The 21,717-nt window shown below is 34.3% G+C and overlaps 2 protein-coding genes across 3 annotated transcripts in view; one reads left to right on the forward strand and one right to left on the reverse strand.

The window, feature by feature from the left end:
* The window catches only part of LOC125823492 (valine--tRNA ligase, chloroplastic/mitochondrial 2), a 122,023-nt gene that overhangs the window by 67,428 nt on the left and 32,878 nt on the right, over positions 1–21,717 (reverse strand). For both annotated transcript variants that reach the window (XM_049502868.1, XM_049502869.1), the window contains 6 exons: positions 21,054–21,201; positions 19,013–19,117; positions 18,819–18,920; positions 12,516–12,588; positions 12,234–12,400; positions 11,858–12,037 (listed from right to left, as the gene is read on the reverse strand). In XM_049502868.1, the coding sequence (XP_049358825.1) occupies positions 11,909–12,037; positions 12,234–12,400; positions 12,516–12,588; positions 18,819–18,920; positions 19,013–19,117; positions 21,054–21,201 (724 nt within the window). In that variant the 3' untranslated portion in view covers positions 11,858–11,908. The remainder of the gene's footprint in view (positions 1–11,857; positions 12,038–12,233; positions 12,401–12,515; positions 12,589–18,818; positions 18,921–19,012; positions 19,118–21,053; positions 21,202–21,717) is intronic.
* On the forward strand, positions 6,212–10,388 carry LOC125823502 (polygalacturonase-like). Its single transcript, XM_049502882.1, has 4 exons — positions 6,212–6,670; positions 8,082–8,371; positions 9,217–9,445; positions 10,170–10,388. Exons 1-4 carry the CDS (start codon positions 6,227–6,229, stop codon positions 10,386–10,388), a joined length of 1,182 nt encoding a protein of 393 aa, XP_049358839.1. The 5' UTR covers positions 6,212–6,226.

A 21,717-nucleotide genomic window follows, 5' to 3' on the forward strand; every position in this document is an offset into this window, starting at 1 on the left:
AATTTGAATTTGATTTTGCAAGATATTTGCGGTGGTTGATTTTAGACTTGTCAAAAATACTCTAAGAAGATTAAAAATTTGAAGTTATTTTGCAGAGATTTAGACTGATTTTGAATAAGAGTTGCAACGGCAAATTATAGGCGAAATTTGTAATTGTAGCTAGCGACATTTAAACACTCTTATACAATATTGTTATACACTTCTATAATTTCCTTTTCAGAATGTCAAGTCAAAGGCAAATAGATTCCCTTACTTGGGCAGTAGAAAAAAAAATTAAACATTGTATAATAATATATAGAGTAAATTTTAGGTTTAGCAAACATAAAAATCATATTAGCGCTTTATAGCTACAGTTTTGTTATTTGCGCTCCATAGCAAACATAATTTGCTATGGAGCATCTCATTTGTATAAATCGTAGACAAGCAGCTCGTTTGAATAAAAAGTGCAACGATTGTATATGTATATCAGTTAGATAATTGTATATATGTAACTATTATATATATGTATCAATGATTGTGTTTGTATATCTGCATAACATTTGAATTTGTATACAATTGAATCGAATTAAAACATTTGTATATCAAATCTCTCTCCTACTTAATACAACACAAATACATTGTATTTTGTATAATTTGTATTTGTATAAAGCGAGAAAGAGCGAAAGGCAAAAGAGAACTGGGCAGGGAAAAATTTATATTGTATAAGAATAAGTGTATAAGATGAAGAGATATGTATTTATATTTTTATACACAGTTTTCTCCCGCTTTAAACAAACACAAACACAACTTATACATTTGTGTTTGTGTAACGACCCGAACCGCCATTATTAAGGAGAAACAAAAATTCGGGAAAAGTCTGGGCCATTGTCCCGCCAGGGCGGGCCAGATACCGCTAGGGCGGCGGCGCTACGGCGGGGTAAGCTGGTGCCAGGGCAGGATAGGCGAGGCAGAACGTATGTAACGCGAAATCCTATTTTCTCCTTCTTCCTAAAAGACCTAATTTAGTCGTAAAACACCCTAGAAATCCCCAAAAAGCTGCTCTAAGCTTGAAAAAGAGGGAGAGAGAGATTTCTAGCGTGAGGAGCGCGGCAAAGGGCGGATTTCCGGTCAAGAACACCGTCACGAAGCTCGGAAACAAGAGTCGAAGTCAAAACTCCATGCAACTGCTTGGCGCCCAGGTAGGCTAGGTTTTATGAATTTAGTAGTTATAAATTTGTGTTCACCGTGTAGTATATGTAAATCAACAGTATAATTATACGTAGGCCCTCGTGCACCGAACAAAATATGATTAAATCCTAGGAAGAAGCTTTAGATGATGATCTAGGGTTAGGTGATAGTTGTGATTCTATGATTGTGTGATGTATGTTTATTCTTGATTCATTATGATACATGTATGTATGTGAATGTTGCATTATTGATCACATTTGTTGTAAAGGAGATAGAGGGGCGATGAATGCCATGAATCATGACTAAATTGTATGAACTTGAGAATATACTTGTGATTGTGATTGTGGTATGTTGAATGGATCGGTTGTCACGTTCCGGTATAACTAACTTGGATCGGTTGCCACGTTCCGGCAAAACTATGGGATCGATTGCCACGTTCCGACATAAATCTTGGATCGGGTACCACATTCCGGTTTGCTAACAGTTTGGGTTTGGGTTCCATGAGATGGACAATGACTTGTCATAATTGTGTATATTGAGGATTGTGAAATTGAACCTTGTTCGTAAATGATGATGGTATTGCATATGTTTGATATATGCATGTGATTATATTATTGTATTGGTTTATGTATGTTACACTTAGTGGGTTTGTTTCGTATCGTGTTGTCGAATAATTGGTGGCAAGGGTCGTTTGTGTGAGGCAAGGGTGAAAAGTGGGGGGTAGTGTACGTGGAGTAAGTGCTTAGGTGGATTTCACTTGGAGAAAGGTAATTGTGTTTAGTGGTTAGAAAGCGTGATGTAATGTACTATGTGACCATGATTGGGTAATGTGAAGAGGAAGTAAGGGTATGACGTAAGCAATTAGTTGGAATGCTTGTGGTTGTATTTGGGGACTATTCTATGTGACAGAATGGTTAGGCTATGATCAAGTACTTGTTAAGTAGCACAAATCGAGAAGGTGATTAGTAGTCAGTGCTAGTGTAATTTGGAGGTAAGTCAAGAGAGGGTAAAGGTGGAGTAGCGACTGGTTTATTTCATGATCTTACTAGTTGGTTTCTTATGTTATGTGGTGGGCGTGATGCCTACCAGTGCGTGTGTTTTGTACTAATACTGCTCTTGCTATGTCTTTTGACATAGACTAGATGCAGGTTGGTGATGTTCCATTAGGTGAAGTCGAAGGAATTCTCCAGCAGCTTCTATCTTTCCTTCCGCATGGTGGGAGCTGTGTCTTTTAATTTATTATGTCCAGTTGTACTCTTAGTAGCTCTTGTACCTGTTTAGACTAGATTCTTGGGGGTGTTAATTACTTTACAAGTTTTAACTCTAAATTGTTTAAAGTTCTATTTATGAAAATTCGATGATTTCGTTTATCTCCATTTTTCGTTAATTTTTCTGTATTTTTTAATTATTGGGATATGAGGGTTCTCCTACGTAGGTGTTAGAGTGGGTGCCCGCACGACCCGGTGGGTTGGGTCGTGATAGTTTGTATAAAGTGAGAGAGGCGATGGAGAGTGACGAGCGAGATCAGAGAGAGTGGCGAGCGAGATTTCTGGGGATAGAGGCGAATGACAAAGTGTCATGCTATGGATTAAAATTAAATGAAACTGTGGTTATAACATTTATTTTGAATTAATAGTTTGTTATTTTATACAATTTTCCCCAGGGTATGTAAATACTATTGCAAATATATATATATATATATATATATAAAAATATATAAAGAGAGAGAGAGAGAGAGATATGCAAGTCTAAACTAAAAAAAATATGATTATATGAGTGCAATATGTCTATTGGGTTATAATATCAAATAGTTATAACGATTTGACCGGGACACATCCAATTGAAAGTCTGATCCCAACCTCTTTGGAAGGACCTCCAAAAAAGACTTGAGGATTTCGCTCGTTATAGGACTTGACCAAACATCTCACGACACGAGCTGACGACAGCCATGCAGCAGGTGTGTGAAAGTAAGTATCATTCCCTTAAGGATAGGTTTTCTTGTTCATATGTCAAGGGCTGGTAAGGTTTTGCGCATGGTATCGAATTAAGCCACATGTTCCACCGCTTGTGCAGGCCTCAAAGAAATATTAAAATATTAAGGGATATTGAGGACATTCCATGTAAAATTAGAAAACAATCAAGTACACATTTGGTATCCTATTTTTAAGCAACAAGGGAGTTGAAGAATACATAAAGTTCACTTATGATTGTGTATGGTGCAACTTATCCACCAAAGTCCGCAAGTAGAATCTTTCAACTATAACTCTTACATCTAATTAAGCAACTTGAATTTGATTTTCCCATATCCTAATCCACATTTAATTAGGTAATTTCAGCTATGAGATCGAGACATAGATTATGTTAATAATTAAGTGGTCATTTGACTATCTTTGTCATAATGGGAGATATATTTACTATTGATTGTTCCTATTATGTGGTTTGATTTAGTACTAATTTTTTTTCTTGCCTTTGACCATTTGGATGGTTGGGGGCAGGGCGATCATTCTATCCTCCATATAGCTTACTTGTGGGATTTTACGAAGTATATTTTTGGTTTCCATTCACGTCTTCTATTTTCAAAACTCTTTCCATGTTTGCAAATAATTAAGTTATATTTTCATATTGATTTCTTGTTTCTTGATCATTTTGATTAGCCATAATCCCAATTCCTTAAGGAATCTTTCATGCACTTAAAATTTGTTTTGCGTCTGATCAACAATATTCAACAATCTATTATAAAGGACCTGATTCCTTCACCTCTTACATTATACTTTTATTGTCCATCCTTGTAATAGACATGTTAAGGAACTCGTTATTCAGTAGTTCTTTGTTAAAAACACTATCAATCCTTATTTTGTTCTTACATCATATATTTTTTTATGTTTGTTAATCATCAAAACTTCATATAAAAGTTATTCATGACTCTTAGCTCACTAGTTACCAAATATCTTCAATGGAAGGAACTAGTAGGTAATCAAGATATGTATACAAGTTGATTCGTACACCATCTTTACAAAACAAAAAGAAAAGAAATCATAAATAAAATCATAATAATTAATTTTGAAGTACTTCTTAATTAAGATCAGCTTAAAACCACCCATTCCATTGAACTTCCCCGGTGTATAAGTAGCAATTCCTCAAATAATTATTAAAATATAAAGTCAGCTCGCAGCCGAATAATAAACAAAAAGAGGTTCTAGAAAAAAGTAGTATAAACAAGTATTGACAACTTTAATTTGCTTCTAACAAAACTTGGATTTCCAATCTTTTAAGTTAATTATGAGATAACTTAGCTTGATCATCGGGCAAAAACATCACTATTACCTAGTAAAAACACATACTTTTACCATACAAATATTTGTATGAGTGATATATTAAAAGAGAATCTTGACGTAATGGTAGGTCATGTTAAATTTATCGATATGTAAAATAAGATTGTGAACATAAGATTTAGTGTGGTTTGACCCTTCTCAAACATCACGCATTGTCAGATTCATTTAACTTCATACTTTAAAAGTTGAATTCATAAAATTCAAATTTTGAATCTATCTTTTCTGAGAGATTTATTTGCATGAGTTACATATCCGTATCAACAAACTTGTTAGTATAATTCCCTTTATTTCTCCGTTATTTATTTGAGTGTTTCATAATTAAAGCCGTCAAATAAAAGCCGTACTCAAACATTTGTACACAAAGTCATACTATTTGACTGATTATTTATTTATTGCGCACATGAAATATCCGTTGGTTTTCATACACATAATTTCTTTATAAACTTTGAAGCAACCATGCTTATTAACCAAAAACAAATGCCTTATTGTACTCCCTCCATTCATTTTTACTTGTTCACTATATTAAAAATAGTTTTCTGATCAGTGGCGGACCTACACTTGGTCAAGGGGTATCGAGCAACACCCCTTCGTCGGAAAATTACGTTGTATATAGTTGTCAAATTTTAGTTTAATAAATATAAATACATATATTGACACCTCTTGAAACAAGTTGAAGGTTTAGTCTATTGGTTAGGAGTTTGCAAACACTCCATGGGGTCATGTATTCAAGCCCTACTAGCCTCACTACAATCTTTTTTACTATAACCATTAACACCCCTTAATGAAAATCTTCCTGGGTCTGCTACTGTTTCTGACAACGCTTGCCCAGTTTGAAAAACCAAAGGATAATTTATCATTTTGTATCTATTTTACCCTTGGTATTAAATACTATTCAATATCTAATACATTTCCCAAAGCATTGAAATGAATATATTCAAAGGGTAATATAGTAATATTATCCCTTTATTTATTGTTAAGGTATGTGGTAAGTCAATGGATAGCCGCGCCAAAGCTTCACTCCATGTCGAACTCACTTCCATTTACAATTCCCAAATTCCACTTTTATGGGAGTTTACACCCTTTCTCGACCCTATCGAGCTCTTCCCGTACCTCCGTCTCTCCTCAACGAAGTCATTAAAGTGAGGCAACTCGTATTCGCTAACTAACTTAGGGAACACCTATTGTTGGACAGAGGGAGTAATATAGATGTAGTACATATATATAATACTCCCCTTGTTCTTGTTGGTTGCTTGGGATATTGATTCCCTTGAGGTTTCGAATTTTGAGATTCAAACAAATGTTTCTTTGATCGGAATATTATCATATATCTTTTTAAAATATTGAATTATTAAATTATTGTGACTTATAGTACTTTTGAAGTAGTTTTCAAATATATAAAGTTTATTTCAATAAATTTAAAGAATATGTTCAAATTCATAGTCAAAATTAAATAATTTGAGTCTCAAAATTCGAACGGTATCATATAAATTAGAACAAAGATAGAGTTTTATTATCTACGTACGACTTACACTTTTAGATTCATTCATGCATTTCTCCAATCATTGCCTCAATTACAAACAATAAATTCAAACAAGACATCTCAAATATCTCAATTTTCTAAACTCTATAAATACCATAATCATTTATCTCTTTTTTCCAACATCAAAGTATATAAAATCTATCATTTCTATTACCAAAAAAAAGAAAATCCATTTTTTATAATCATTATGACTAAGCTTACAACACTTTTCATTATTTTCCTCTTCTCTTCTATACTCTTATTCATAAAATCATCAAATGCATCAACAACCTACAATGTGTTAACCTTTGGTGCAAAACCAAATGGCCAAATTGATGCAACTCAGCCATTTCTAAATGCATGGGGAGCTGCATGTACCTCAGCTGAACCAACGATGATTTACATTCCGAAAGGACGTTATTTAATAAAAGAAGCAACATTTAGAGGTCCATGTAAAAATAAAATTATTGTTAAGATTGATGGAACTCTTGTTGCACCATTGGATTATTGGGACATTGGCAACTCTGGTTACTGGATTTTGTTTATTAAGGTTAATGGGATTTCAGTTATTGGTGGAAATATTGATGCTAAAGGAGATGGTTTTTGGGCTTGTAGGAAGTCAGGCAACAATAATTGTCCAGTTGGAGCTAGGGTATGTTTCTTGTTAATAACTTTATAGACTAGACTAAATTATATATGTATATATCATATATATATGTGCAAATTACTAAAAGTGTCATTTTAAATGAGTAATGATGAGAGTTTTACGTGTCTCAGTATCCAAACAATAGTCATGTAGGTAAAGGTAAAATAAGGATGGTAAGATTAAGTAATTTGCAAAAGAGAATGAATGTGACAATAAATTGATTTGGGGGGGGGGGGGGGGGGGCGGGGGGGTGGGGGAGTTATTTGCTCTAAAATTGAAAAAATCACCAACTTTTTTTTAAAGGTCAAAGTCTTAAACTACTCCTTGTGTTTCAGTTTGTTTGGCTTAATTTTTTTTATTTTGTTTTTTGTTAATTTACAAAAGAAGTGTCTTTTCTTTTCTTTTTTTGGCAACTTTTTAAGTTTAACTTTTCACATGAGAATTAAAAGACAATTTGTTACATTTTGCATATATGTAGTTTAAAATTATAAGATTCAAAAGGTTTTTTTATTTTTTTTTAAATTAGTGTCAAATTAAAATCAAACAAACAAATTGAAACAGATAAAGTATTACAAATTAAAATAGTAACTTATTCTTCATTATTGATAATCTTCCATCCATGAAAAAGCATTCTTTTTTGTTTGGACTAGGAGTTGTAGGTGTGGGGATGGTAGAAGAAGAGATATAAACCTTCATGTTGTAGTTTTAATTAAAAGAAAAAATACTAAAGGTTTTTTCATTCTCAAAAATTCCCTCTTCTAGTTTCATTTTCATGTAACCTTCTGCATTTGACACCATTAGAAATGAACATAAAAGACACCTGCACACATACATATTGTACTCCTCTTTATATATGTTTCAATTTATATGATAAATTTGAAATTTGGAGAGTCATTCAAATTTTTATATGATTTTTAATTATTTTAAGTAGTTAATTATTGTGGTTTATAATACTTTTTACATTATTTTCAAATAATATATATTACTCTTTATGTTCCAACGCGCAAATATAATTTCAAGAGACAATCATAATTTTTATGTCTTTCAAATATTTCAAGTTATTAATTATAGTGATTTATAGTTCTTTTTTATAGCATTTTCAAATGATATATAATGTTACTTCTTTTTTCCTAGCACCAATAGAATTTTGAAAGTCAATCAAATTTTTTACATGTTTTTGAATATTTTAGGTTGTTAATTGTCATAATTTATAACATTTTTTACATAACTTTCAAATTTACCAAAACAATAATTAAAACGGTGAAAGTATAGAAATTACATAAATACCCTCGACTAGAAGTAGGCATATTATCAACGAAAGGTGTCTGATTCTAGATTCTTCTATATTACTAGTAAAGTAAAGTAGTAAAATATGAAATATTACATTGTCCTAATTATATATGTGTGTAAAGTGCAGTCTATAACCTTCAATTGGGCTAATGATGTTGTGATAAGTGGCTTACTATCAATCAACAGCCAGGTAACACACCTTGTGATCAATAGTTGCAACAATGTAATGGTTAAAAATGTAAAAATAATAGCCCCAGACCAAAGCCCAAACACAGATGGCATTCATGTTCAATCATCAACAAATGTTACTATCATTGGTTGTAGAATCAAAACTGGAGATGATTGTATATCTATTGGTCCTGGTACAAGAAATCTTTGGATGGAGAAAATTTTATGTGGACCTGGACATGGTATTAGGTAAGTAATGCTATAACTATCTGACAATATATGTATAAATTTAAGTATATGCGCGATCATCCCATCGAAAATGTTAAATTGTCAGAGAAATCATAATGTTGTACGCATACCTCCTTCATGTGCGGACTTAATTCTTTTTTTTTAAATAGGGAAGCATTTTTTTTTATAGCTAATGCATGTTTATATACTTTTACTTGTCACTTTTAACATATTAAGAAAAAAAATACTATTATTTTCATATGATATCCTTAACATTAGTTACTTATTCTTCATATCATTTACTAATATCTAAGACTATAACCAATTAACATGTACATGGGTATGATGGTAAAACAAATTACTTCATTTTTTTTTATTTGGGGGTCGGAGAAGGGAATATTAATGGGGAGAAGATTATAATATGCGGAAATCAAACCTTCACCAATAAGGTGGGAGTTCAGATAGTCAACCAAATGAACTACTAAGATTCTCCAATAAATACTTCATTTATTCACAGTGGACAAGTAAACGTGAACAAGGGAAATAATTCATAGTTCATTTTTGTAGTTTCACCCAAAATCAATTAGACATAAGTAAAGTCAGTACATTCAATGGGAAATCTTAGTAGCTTGGCTACCTGAACTATCAGCTTGTTGGTGAGGGTTCGATTTCTACACATTATAATTTCCTCCCCATTAATTTCTTCTTTCTCCACCCCAAAATTTATTTTTTTATTTTTATAAAAAAGGTCAGTACATTCAATATATGTACACTACAAAAGTTGCTTATCAAAGTATATAGGGTATAATACTACTTAATTAGACATTAAAAAAAAAATATGTGACATTTTGTTGTTTGTGTTGCAGCATTGGAAGTCTAGGAAGGGAATATGAAGAAGATGGGGTGCAAAATGTGACATTATCTTATTCTATATTCACAGGATCTGATAATGGATTAAGAATTAAATCTTGGGCTAGACCTAGCACAAGTTTTGTCAAAAATATTAATTATCGTAATATAGTCATGAAGTACGTCGATAATCCAATCATTATTGATCAGAATTATTGCCCAAACAGCCAAGATTGTCCACAACAGGTAACACTTGAATCAGAATCATATTTAAGGAAATTATTTTTTGCATTTTTCACATTTATAATTTTAAAAATAGAAAAAGGAAAATACAAAAAGTAGAAGAGAGGATTTAGACCAATATATGTACATAGATCAAAGTTAAGAAAGGAAAGCATATTCTCAATTGTTTTTACAAAATAGACGTGAAATTCTTGATTTAGCTAGAATTTGCTTTTTCTACTCCTTGCAAGTATTGATCATCAAAGGAATGATTTTTAATTTGTGTTATCTTATCGGAAACAATCACCTACCTCCTCAAGGTAGTGGTAAGGTCTGCATACGCTCTACCCTCCTCAAACCCCACTTAAGGGATTTCATTGGGTATGTTTTGTTGTTATTCCTCATATCTAATATTCGGAACAGGAAATGAGATCTTTTGGCAACATGAGCAAAGCCACCTTAGGCAAAGGGTGGTCCAGTGCACACCCTTTGCCGGAAAATAATATGACGTACAATGGTTAAATATTAGTTACTATGAGTGCATATTTAATTTTGCACATTTTTAATATGATTGAGAAGAAAATTTGCACACTCTTCACCACATTCCTGGCTCCACCACTACTTGGCCACTTATAAATTGAACATAAGAAAATGATCTTTATAAATCTCTTATACGTAAAAACGAAGATTTTGTTTCATATAAAAGGAAATAATTAATGAAATTTTATTTTTTGTGGTTATTTTTCAGACTTCTGGTGTGAAGATTAGTGAAGTAATATACAAAAATATAGAAGGGACATCAACAACTGAAGTTGCTATGAACTTTGACTGCAGCCCAAGCAATCCATGCCAAGGAATTCAGATACAAGACATAAAGCTCACTTATATGAACAAAAAAGCAAAATCATTTTGCAACAACATTCAAGGAACTAAAAAAGGAGTCATTTTGCCTGATACTTGTATATGAATATATAATAATTATATTTTTCATGACCATGTATATTTATTTCTTTATATCAACTCATCAATTTAAATTATTATTTTCATGGTCCTAGTTTATGTGATGTTGTTTGACTTGATACAGAATTTAACTAAGAAAATAGTATTTTAAAACTTGTGATCCAAACAAGTCGTAGATGTTTGCGTAATTATAAATTATCTCATTAAGAGTAAATAAACATTTTAAAATTAAATTATTAGTAAATATAATAATATGTCGTTCTTGTTAGGTAATCAATAGGTAAAGTTGAGAAAGGATCTTATACTAAATAATGTTATATCCAAATTATTATATCTATTAATGAATGAATATGACATATCAAGATCATTTTTCCTGTAATTAATTATTCAAAAAATAAAATTCTTATACTAAATAATATTAAATCCAAAGTATTATATCTATTAATACTCTTTCGGAATATTTAGTTAACATTTTTAAATTATTCTAAAAAGTAAACATAAACAAAATACGTGAAATTTCTGGATTCTCGAAATTGATTTCGTTGTTCACAACTTCACATAAATTTTTTTTTAAAAAAAACATATACAACTTTGAAAAAAATAAAAAAAATGGACTGTTAACATAACGATTCAAGCGTCACAGTTAAAATAAAATAAGGAAAAATTACCTAAACACAACTTATTTTTATCATATTCTCTAAAATTCCCTATCATTTGAAAAAATTACAAAAATCTCTATTTTCTCATTTTCTCTCCTATTATCAGATACATCACTCTTACACGATGTATCAAGACATGATGTATCAAATAGGTGTGTTTTGTATCAACAAAGGTAATGTATCTTTACATTGAGCAATGTATCGAGACAAGTGTGTCTTGTATCAACAAACGTAACGTATCCGTACGATGAGTGATGTATTTGAAATTCTTAAATTTCAAGAGATTTTGTAATTTGGAAAAGAGTGCGGATATGATGTAATTAGCTTTTAACACTATGAAATTTGTGTAATTTTTACAAAATATAATCCACCTTAGATTTCAAAAATATTATTTAGTGTAACAATAAATTAATAAATAAAGTATTTTTGCAGAAGTATCAAGAAAAATGATCCTAGCCTCTAATATTCATTTGTACATTTGGCCGACATCCACTGCATAATTGTAAAGTAATGGACAGAATAGTAATGGAGAGGCTCCTGTCTTGATTATTATTTTCTCAACGCAAATTTTACTTCTGCCACCACCATTTGATGCTTCTTCTTCTTCTTTTTTTCGTGGCATTGCTCAAAGAGTGATGAAGAACACCCACAGAATAAGTAAACCAGACTCTTTTGATGGAACTGCGATCGAGCTGCAGAAAGATGAAGGAAATAGCCTTAGAGAAATGCAATTAGATGATCTGCACCATCTAGTTCTCGTACAAGAGGCTATTCATCTTGATATCGTGCCAAAAACAGAGAATGTAGTTTAGTTAACCTCTAGTTGGTTGAATTATGGAAAGTGGTGATGAGGATCGTTGGAATGAAACTAATTCGCAATCAAAACTTTTGACTTGAGGAAATTATGGCGGTTTCTAGTTAGAGTTAACTTCTCTTCTGCCTCTGCTGCTTTTTCTCGGACACCACGAACAATATCCTCAGGAGCTTTCTCTACAAACTGCACATAGGAACTCTATAAGGTCCACGACATGGAAAAATGGAAATGGAGAAGCAGGACATAATATTGTTAGATTTTAACTATATGCTGTATTGACAGTCAAGGAGAATGTTTTTTTTCTGAGAAATGTTTGGCGTTCTGATGTAATTTTATGTTTGGCGTTCAATTAATTTTATCCAGCAAATAGAGAACTCACACTTGGAGAACTCAAACGAGCCATCAGTCCATCATATTCCGCTTGCAACTTGACAAGGCGCTTAGAGAGACGCTGCACTTCAGCAGAGATGTCCACCATATCTGATAGAGGAAGATAAGCTTCCAGACCTTCACCCGCAACAATGTGGACAGACTGATTCGCATCTCCTGCAATTCATCTCATATTAAGATAACACTACAAGGAAACAAACATTAAACTAGAATGCTCTAACCCACGGTAGGGTTTATCAACCTTTCACATGTGATACCAAAATCAACATACCTGGAGGAGATTCCACAAAATTGACATTTCCCAAATCCAGTCTCGAAAGAAGAGCCAAGACATCTCTTTCTCCCTGCATTAAGTGACAGCCATGTGTTTAAATCTAGATAGGCATACAAAAAAATTCTAGTAAGAAATATGCATTTCAATACAGAACAAGATTGAGAACAACAAAAGTGACTAATCTGTTATAATACGGTCACCCTGTGCTAGGCTGACCTCACTGACTCAGGAGGCAGCTAATGAACAGCACATCCAATTAACTTTGTTTCATAAGCAGTAAGCCTCAGTCGAAGCTAAGGTAATCCTTAGCAGGAGTAAGTATCGCTGTACTACATCTGTTTACTAAATATAAGTCGAAATGGTATCTTGTGACAAAATAAATTTCAGAGAATTCACTACCGAACACTTTTTTGTGTTTTTCTACCTGTCACATAGAAAGGGTGCATCACTTCCTCAACCTACATCCCTTGGGGTCCTCAAGAAAGTAATATGAAAACCAAACCTTCCAATCACTAAACCTTCTCGATATCCTTTTGTCAACCCAAATGGCCTTACAAGGTAACTGAGATTGCACACCTCCCAAGTCTCAAATAAGAAAATATAACCCAACGTCAAATAAAGTTGGGGTCAGCAAGATGAATCTTATTTAATCAATGAAATCTTTTCAAGGCCAAACAAGTCGAACACTATATAATGTGTCTTGTCGAGCAAACTTAAAAACTAGAGGTTCTCTAAACTCGCACTTTGTAACACCTCAGACATTCCTAGCTCAGATCAGGTCAAGAGAAGCCAACAAAAAATTCCAAGTCTGCAGAAATTCTGTGTTTTATGAGGCTCCATCTACGGGCCGCAAAAGAAACTATGGACCATAGATGGTAGTCGTAGACCAACTTCAGAAACAGGAAAAATAGTCTGAGATCTTCGAGTTAAGTTTACGTTTCATAAACACTATTTTACGGTCGCAGACTTGATCAGTAGATCAAGTTCAGAAACTTGGCAATTCAGCCTAAACAGGAAGAGCCTGGTTTACGGGTCGTAGAATGTTTTACCAACTGTAGATTGGTCCGTAAAACATCAGAAATTCCCTCTAATTTCTACGAACGGGGTTCTATGGTCTGTAGATGAAACCACAGACCGTAGATGCCCCCTCGTGGAACCTGCCGACAGTTTTTAAATCAGGGTCATTTTGGTCTTTTTTCACTCTTTTAATCCCGATACTATGTCGTTTTAACCCATTCTAAGTGGGATTAAGGAATTTTTATCATCCAAAACATCCCCTCTCGCACGAGTCCCAAGAAAAACAGATCTCCTCTCTTTCAAAGTTCCTCTCAAGCAAGAACTAGAGTTCCAAAGCTTCAAGTCTCCATTCAAGAATTCAAGCACTCCAGGTATGCGGGATTTCATCAATGGGTATCCTCTGACCCATTGAGTCCCAAAGAAACTTCAGATTTCCAAAATTCTTACAGAAAGGCTAAAGAAGGTGATGCCAAAGCTGGTTGACTCTCAACAAATGGCCTTTCTGAAAGGAAGACAGATCACTGATGCTGTTCTCATTGCAAATGAATGTCTTGACTCAAGAGTGAAGGATAAAATCCCAGGCATAATGTATAAACTGGACATAGAGAAGGCATATGACCATGTTAACTGGGAGTATTTGCTTGGAATTCTACATAGTATGGGTTTTGGGAGGAAGTGGATAAGATGGATAAGGTTCTGCATTAGCACTGTCAAGTTCTCAATACTAATAAATGGTTCTCCTGAAGGTTTCTTTCCGGCAAGCAGAGGCTTGAGACAAGGTGATCCACTCTCACCTTTCTTATTTTTGCTAGTCATGGAAGGCCTGAACAATATGATTAAAACAGCGCATAGGAATGATTGGATAAGGGGTTTTAATGTGGTCAAAGAGGTGAATACTAGATTGGAAATCACCCATCTGCAATATGCAGATGACACTTTGATTTTTTGTGATGCAGAAGACAGCCAACTAAAAATTTTGAGGATAGTTCTCATACTATTTGAGTCAGTATAAGGGTTGCACATTAATTGGAGAAAGAGTCACATCTTTCCAATCAATGTCATGCCTAGAATACAAAATCTGGTGGATGTTTTGGGTGTAGAAATAGGACAGTTACCACCAACATACTTGGGTATGCCTTTGGGTGCCAATAGCAAATCCAAAGAGATATGGAATGGAGTAGTGGAAAGATGTGAGAAAAGATTGTCTAGGTGGAAGTCTCAATATTTATCAAGAGGTGGTAGATTAGTGCTGATTAACTCTGTTACTTAATGTCAGTTTTTCCCCTTCCAGCAAAGGTGGAAGAAAGAATTGATCCTCTGAGAAGGAATTTTTTGTGGCACGGTGAGAAGGAATATAAAGGTTTCCACCTAGTCGAATGGAAGACACTGCTACTATCCAAAGAAGCAGGGAGGACTGGCAATCAAAAATCTTAGGAAGCAGAACAAAAGTCTTCTCATGAAGTGGTTGTGGAGATTTCCTTTAGAAGAACAATCTTTGTGGGGTAGGGTGATCCAGGCCAATTATGGGAAGGAAGGACCTTGGAAGACTAAGGAAGTGGCATCCACATATGGAACCAGTTTGTGGAGATCAATTAGAAACTTATGGCATGTTTCTATGCAAAAACTGAATGTAATGTGAACAATGGGAGGAAGATCAGGTTTTGGGAAAGTAACTGGTTAGGGAATGGAAGCCTCAAACGCTTGTTCCCAGATATTCATCACCTGAACCAACAACAACAGTCGACTCTTTATGAAGTTTGGTCTAAACATGGATGGAACCTTACCTACAGAAGACTGATGCAAGACTGGGAGGTGGAAAGATTGGTTGAATTTTATGGAACACTTAAGCAGTTCTTAGGATTCAAGTAAGGAGAAGACACTCTTAAATGGAAATGTCATAATAAAGGTTTATTCACTGTTCGTTCTGCATATAGAAATATGAATCAGATGGGATCCCAAGTTAACTTTCTGCCTTGGAAGCTTATATGGAAGGTTAAAATACCATATAAAGTGGTAGTTTTTACTTGGTTGGTGGTGAAAGAGGCTGTACTTACACAAGAGAATCTTATGAAGAGGGGAATACAAATGTGCCCAAGATGTTGTTTTCGTGAGCAGGTTGCTGATACAATTAATCATCTATTCTTACATTGTAAAGTGGTTGGCCAGCTGTGGAATTTGTTTACTAGCTTCAGAGGTATAATAGCTTCAGAGGTATAGGTTGGACTGTTCCAGGGAGAACAGGACAGGCTCTAGAAAGCTGGAATATGGAGGGCAGTGGCAGCACAGACAAGAGTAGATGGAAAATTGTCCCAGCTATTATTTGGTGGACCATATGGAAAGAAAGGAATTCTAGGAATTTGGATAACAAGAGCACCCCTCTGCACAAGATTAAAATGAACTGCATTATCACTTTTTGCTATTGGTGTAGTTCAGAGTATATAGATGACCCTGTGGCTATTGTAGATATTCTAGGGTCCTTATAAAGGTGAAAGGAGGATCTAGGGATAGTTCTCTTTTTTCTTCTTTCTTTTCTTTATCTTTTGTTTATGCCCGACACACATGTGTGGAGGGAGGATATGATGTAAATTTTTGGATACCAGCTTTGAGCTGATGATTGATATACAAATGTTACCTTTATCAAAAAAAAAAGTATATTGGACCCTTTTGATGGGGATTATACATCAAACTTCATATAGTAGCTCACATGGTTATAAATCGCTTAGCAGTACCTCCCACAGTCAGTCCTTCATTTATTGTATGACCAAGCATTCAGTTATTTGAGTACAACATATTATCAGATTTCATGTTATTTACTTGGTCAATGTATCAGTATGTCTCTTCAGTTCAGCATGTTCAATATTTATATTTATCATGTTACATTTAAAGTATTGACCGCATACCTTTTGCCTATATTATTTGACAATATAGGTTCGGACGTTCAGCACTCAGGCTGTGGTTAGTATGACTCCAGATCAGCTTAGTAGTATTTTGGTGAGTCCTCATCCTTCGAGGACATCCCTTACATTTCATTCCATATATGTTATTTTAGTTTTAGACATTTAGAATTAGCTAGGGACTTGTCCTAGCAACCCGTTTAGTAGAGGTTTTCAGACAGTCGATCTAGACTCAGCTTATGTTTATCAAATATTTGTCTATCAAAGTTATAAGACTCTTTCAGTTTTAGCTTCCGCATTAGAAATATCAGTTATCTTCAGTTGTTGTTACGTTAATCTTAGTGTCAGGCCAGACCATGAGGTTAGCTTGGGGTCATTTGTGGCTCTAAGCACCATGTTACGACTAGGGTGTAGTCTTGAGTCGTGACCCAATTGTTCCTACATTGACATAAAGTTTCTAACCATAATAAAAGGACTCCTAGCAAACACCGACTCCAAGGTAAATCCAAACACAAGTACACAACTGAACCTTAATACCAACTAGGAGTGGCAAACGAGTGGATCGGGTCGAATATGAGCTGATCGAAAACGAGTTAAAGAAAAATGGATAAAGTACTCGACTCGATTCATATTTTAAATGAATAAAAACGAGTTACCCAATGGATAACATGGGTAAATATGGGTACCCATATTATAGTAGGAATCTTGTTAAAAGCTTTAAAAAAAAAATCTTTTAAAAGTTTTTTTATCATCCCACCCCGTACCAGCACCCCCCCCCCCCCTCCATTCCAAAAAAATGTAAGAAAAATTAAATTTAAAAAAAAATTCCCAACCACTTCTCTTTCTTTTATGAATGAACATCTTGTACCCATTTAACTACCCACTTTTAAATGGGTAATATGAGTATTATTCGTTTTTATCCATTTTAAATGAGTTGGGCACACAATCCATTTAAAATGGGTAAATATGAGTAAATACCCATATAAATTACCCATTATGCCACCCCTAATACCAATAATCTCCTATCCCCTATATGGATCCTTTTCTTGAGTTGTGTCTGAGCAAACTCCGCATAGATTCTGAAACATTGTAGGCTTTTAGGCGACTCTTCTACATATCACTTTTAATCATCTGCAATCATCCCCTCATTGCGCCTACAGACCAATGAATGTGGAGGTCTACATAGGATGTGGTGAAACTATCTCAAGCAAGCCTCTTATTTTATCCTCTCTTTGTGCTACTTACACTACCTTTCAAATGTGATCATTTCTAATTATTAGAGTGGGTTAGAGTCTCACATTGGTTGGGGCATGGACTGGTGGTTTGCTTACATGAACTTGGGTAATCCTCCCCTCATGAGCTCGCTTTAGGCCCAAGTGCCATATTTTTTCATGATATCAAAGCCAGGTCCATGCCCATTTGGTGTCCCGGTCCAAACTCCAATTGGGCCTTGGGGGTTAAGAGTCCCACATTGCTTGGGGAACGGACTGGTGGGTTGCTTATATGGACTTGGATAATCCTCCCCTCATGAACTAGCTTTTGGGGTGAGTTAGGACAAGGTGTCATATCTTTACATGGTAGCAAAACCAAGACCACTACCGTTTGGGCTCCCAGTCCATGCTCCAATTGGGCCTGGGCATGAAGGGGCCTGTTAGAGTAGGTTAGAGTGTTACATTGCTTGGGGAATGAAATGGTGGTTTGCTTATAAGGACTTGGGTAATCCTCCCCTCATGAGCTACTTTTGGGGTTGAGTTAGGGCCAAGTGCCACATTTTTACACTAGTCTTATCAAATTTCTACTAGTTACACTCACTATCATATGAGATCATTTCTAACCTTATCAAATTTTGTATGTGAAGTCTTTAGAATATAGAGAAAAAATTTCCTTCAACATGTATCCTTTTCATGAATCATGATAGCAATGATAACCACCAACATTACGCGTAAAAAGGGAGGAAAGATGATAGAACAGTTCCTGTTGAATTGATTATCAACAATGTCAAAGAAAGCTCCTTAGTTGACAATCTTAGAATATGAACAATATGGTATCTATTGACCAAAAACTGAATAATAAGGGATGTAACTATTCTGATTGTAGAGGGAAAATTTTCTTTAATATTTTATCGAATGTTATGGAATATCCTTCAGTATCTCCTACAAATATCCAAAGAATCTAGACATATATTGAAGCTAGGAATATTTTAACTTAAAATTTCATTAATCTGCTTGAATTTTGGAGGGTCCAAAAATTTTAAGTGTGCCTGCATTTTTTCATGTTCTTTTGATTAGTAACACAGCAAAATGACACCAAAAAAACAAATAGCCACCACGTTTCAGAAAGAAAAGTTACCTGAATAAAGAGAAGGTAATGAATAAAGTGGAGATCTTACAGAGATATACTGAATGACATCTGGATTTGCGACGATAGATGCAGAAATAAGCTTTGCTGGCTCAACTGCATACTCTGCTCGTACATTTCTGATGGCTCTAGTCTGAATTGATGGAAGGGATATATTATTCAGGAAAACAAAAATTAAATATAAAATTAAAATTAGCACCAAAAAAAGCTGAAAGTCAAACTCACCAATGCTTGTAAATTCTCAAACTTTTTTATGGAATCAATATTCCTGGGAAGTGATGTAGGTGGCCACGCAGAAACTATAAGAGCTTTCCCTCTACTGGGTAATGCCTGCAGAAATCGGAGAGTCAAACTGCAATGAGAACAGCATGTACCCTTAAGCTATTTCGCTGTTGAAGCAAAAATCAGATGTTCTTATAAGATTTTCCAGATTTTGGAGCAGGCCAAGTTACTGGCTTGCACCCTCATCAGCTAGTAGGCCCATGGCCAAATAAAGCTGGTACTTAGAAATATATGTAGAATAATTGAACAGTATCATCAACATTGTAGTTCATATTAGAATCCTAACTGTTGTAGTTCATATTAGAATCCTAACATTTTTCCAATGTTAACCATGATTGGAAACAAACAGGTACCACTTGTCTCCACTTCGTCTATTTTTTAACACAATTAGAAATTTATATCAGCTTCAACATTGACAATATTTCATCAGCTATTTACTACTACTTCCAAATTATGCAGCCTATTTTATTTGTACTAAGAAGTGACGGGACTCAGATAAAGAACACAATCAAATACTTCTAAGAGAAGAAACCCGACCAAATAAGTCATAGTTTGAATGACTTACCAGTTTCTGCTGACTGATTAAGATATTAATGCATTTCAGAAAATCAACGACAACAAGCTAGGGTGTGATACAGACTAGGGAATCTCACAGTCTAGGTGGAAGGTCATGCAACATCAACAACTAGGGGTTTTTTTTTTTTTTTTGCAGACCATTTCATTTGATAGTGCAGATTCACATGTGCTATACCTTTCACAGACATGATTATACTAAAGAACAACATAGCAAAATTAACATGGAAAAGAACTATGATGCAAGATTATCAGAATAGTAATAAGTTGGGAGGCTATTATGCCAAAAGACTCAGAGTGGATTAGGACCCAAAGTTATGGATCAGAATTAGGATTGATAAACTAATATATTTGTGACCTTGTGTGAAAAGTGAGTATTGATAAACTTTAAGTTTTTCATTTCTTTTTCCCTTTTTCTTTTTGGGGCGGTGGGGATGCATTCACCAGAGGTTGGCTGTCATCGATAAATGATATTTAACCAGTGCTGTTAAAAGCTTGCCTAAGATGTGCGTAAGCTTTGGAGCATACTGAAGTGCTCATTGTGAGCTTCACGTTGCTTAGTTGGCACTTTATAGTTGGCATCAAGCATGCACCTCTTCACCGTTGTAAATATAGTTAACAAAGTGATACTTTAATTGTCAAGAAAATAGTTTGATTGAATTGTTAGTAATTAGGAATAAGAAATTAGAGACTTAGAACAAGAAAACTACCTCTAAATCCTTAGAAGTTAACACTACATATCTTCATCAAGTTAAAATTTTAAAATGGTTTGTGAACTTGATTGACATGATTTCATTTTGGATATTTCTCTTAATTATAGTCAGGTCAATTCTTGTGTCCAAATAATTATTATTTGTACTCGTAGTAATATTTTCTTATATTACATTAAAACTTTTGTTTTTCTTCATTAGCGCTTTATTTAGCTAAGTAAAATTGCAATTTGCGCGTAAAGCTCCAACAGAGAGCCTTTTTACACTTTTCTCTTTTGAAAAGGGCAGCACCGTGCAGGGGAAGGGCCACACCCCAGGGGGTGTGATGTCAGATTTTTGTTTTAACTACTCTATTTAACGAGCTTTATCGCCTTCAAAGTTGACTCAAAGGAAAATCAAAAGAAGAACTACCCCATTGTAAACCACCTTAAATTCAGATAATTCACACATCTCACATATTTGCATGTAAGCTTTAGTTACCAAGGGGTGAACGATATGGATATTTTGTTATTCCACTATAAGTCTATAATATTCTGACTTCTGGAGTGGAACTCTTTCCCATAGATTGTAGGTTCTCATAAATATCTGACTGCATAATCCTCACTCATCTTGTATCATCAGGATTTGACATTAAGTATACTGATACAAAACAATAGAAGTGACTGATCAAAGCACAAAATTAAAGGGATATATCAGATCACCTGCCAGAGCTCCTCAGTTACGAAAGGCATAAATGGATGTAGCAATTTAAGAATGTTCTCAAAAATGTATAGCAGAGCTGCTTGTGATACAGATGCAACAGAATGATCTCCAGAGTGATACAGACGAGCTTTACTAGCTTCAATGTACCTTGAAAAATAGACAGGGATTCAGGGACAGAAGAAGAAATAGATAAACTATAAGATATACCATCTTCGGCTAAGGTCTGGAAGAAACTAAGATGAATTAAAGGAAAAGAATGAAACAGAACAGATAACTTCTATGTCTCCTCTTCATTCAGAAGTAAAGAGCAAGTGAAGACCTTCCTGTCAGCTAAGTAAAGAAGAGATAAAGGATGTAAGCAGTTACACAGAGGCTCTTACATTCTGCTCAAACCAAACGGATCAAAAATCAATTTGTTGTCACTAAATTGATGGCAGAATTAGGTAACTAGTTTCATGATGAAGGAGAAGTAAACTCATTCATAACCATTTTTCAGGGTTAAGCTTACCTACTCTTATCACTGTAACTAACTTTAATCATAATATACCTAATACGTATCATTAAGTTTTTGAACTGGCCTGGGGGTAATGACCTTTGTTTTAACTCACAATGGACTAGTTCTTCAAGCATGAACAAGGCAAATCACCATGCAAGAGCATAAGA

The sequence above is a fragment of the Solanum verrucosum genome, unplaced genomic scaffold, assembly GCF_900185275.1.
Source record: "Solanum verrucosum unplaced genomic scaffold, falcon-dt-bn FXZP01000012.1, whole genome shotgun sequence".
Lineage (NCBI taxonomy): Eukaryota > Viridiplantae > Streptophyta > Magnoliopsida > Solanales > Solanaceae > Solanum > Solanum verrucosum.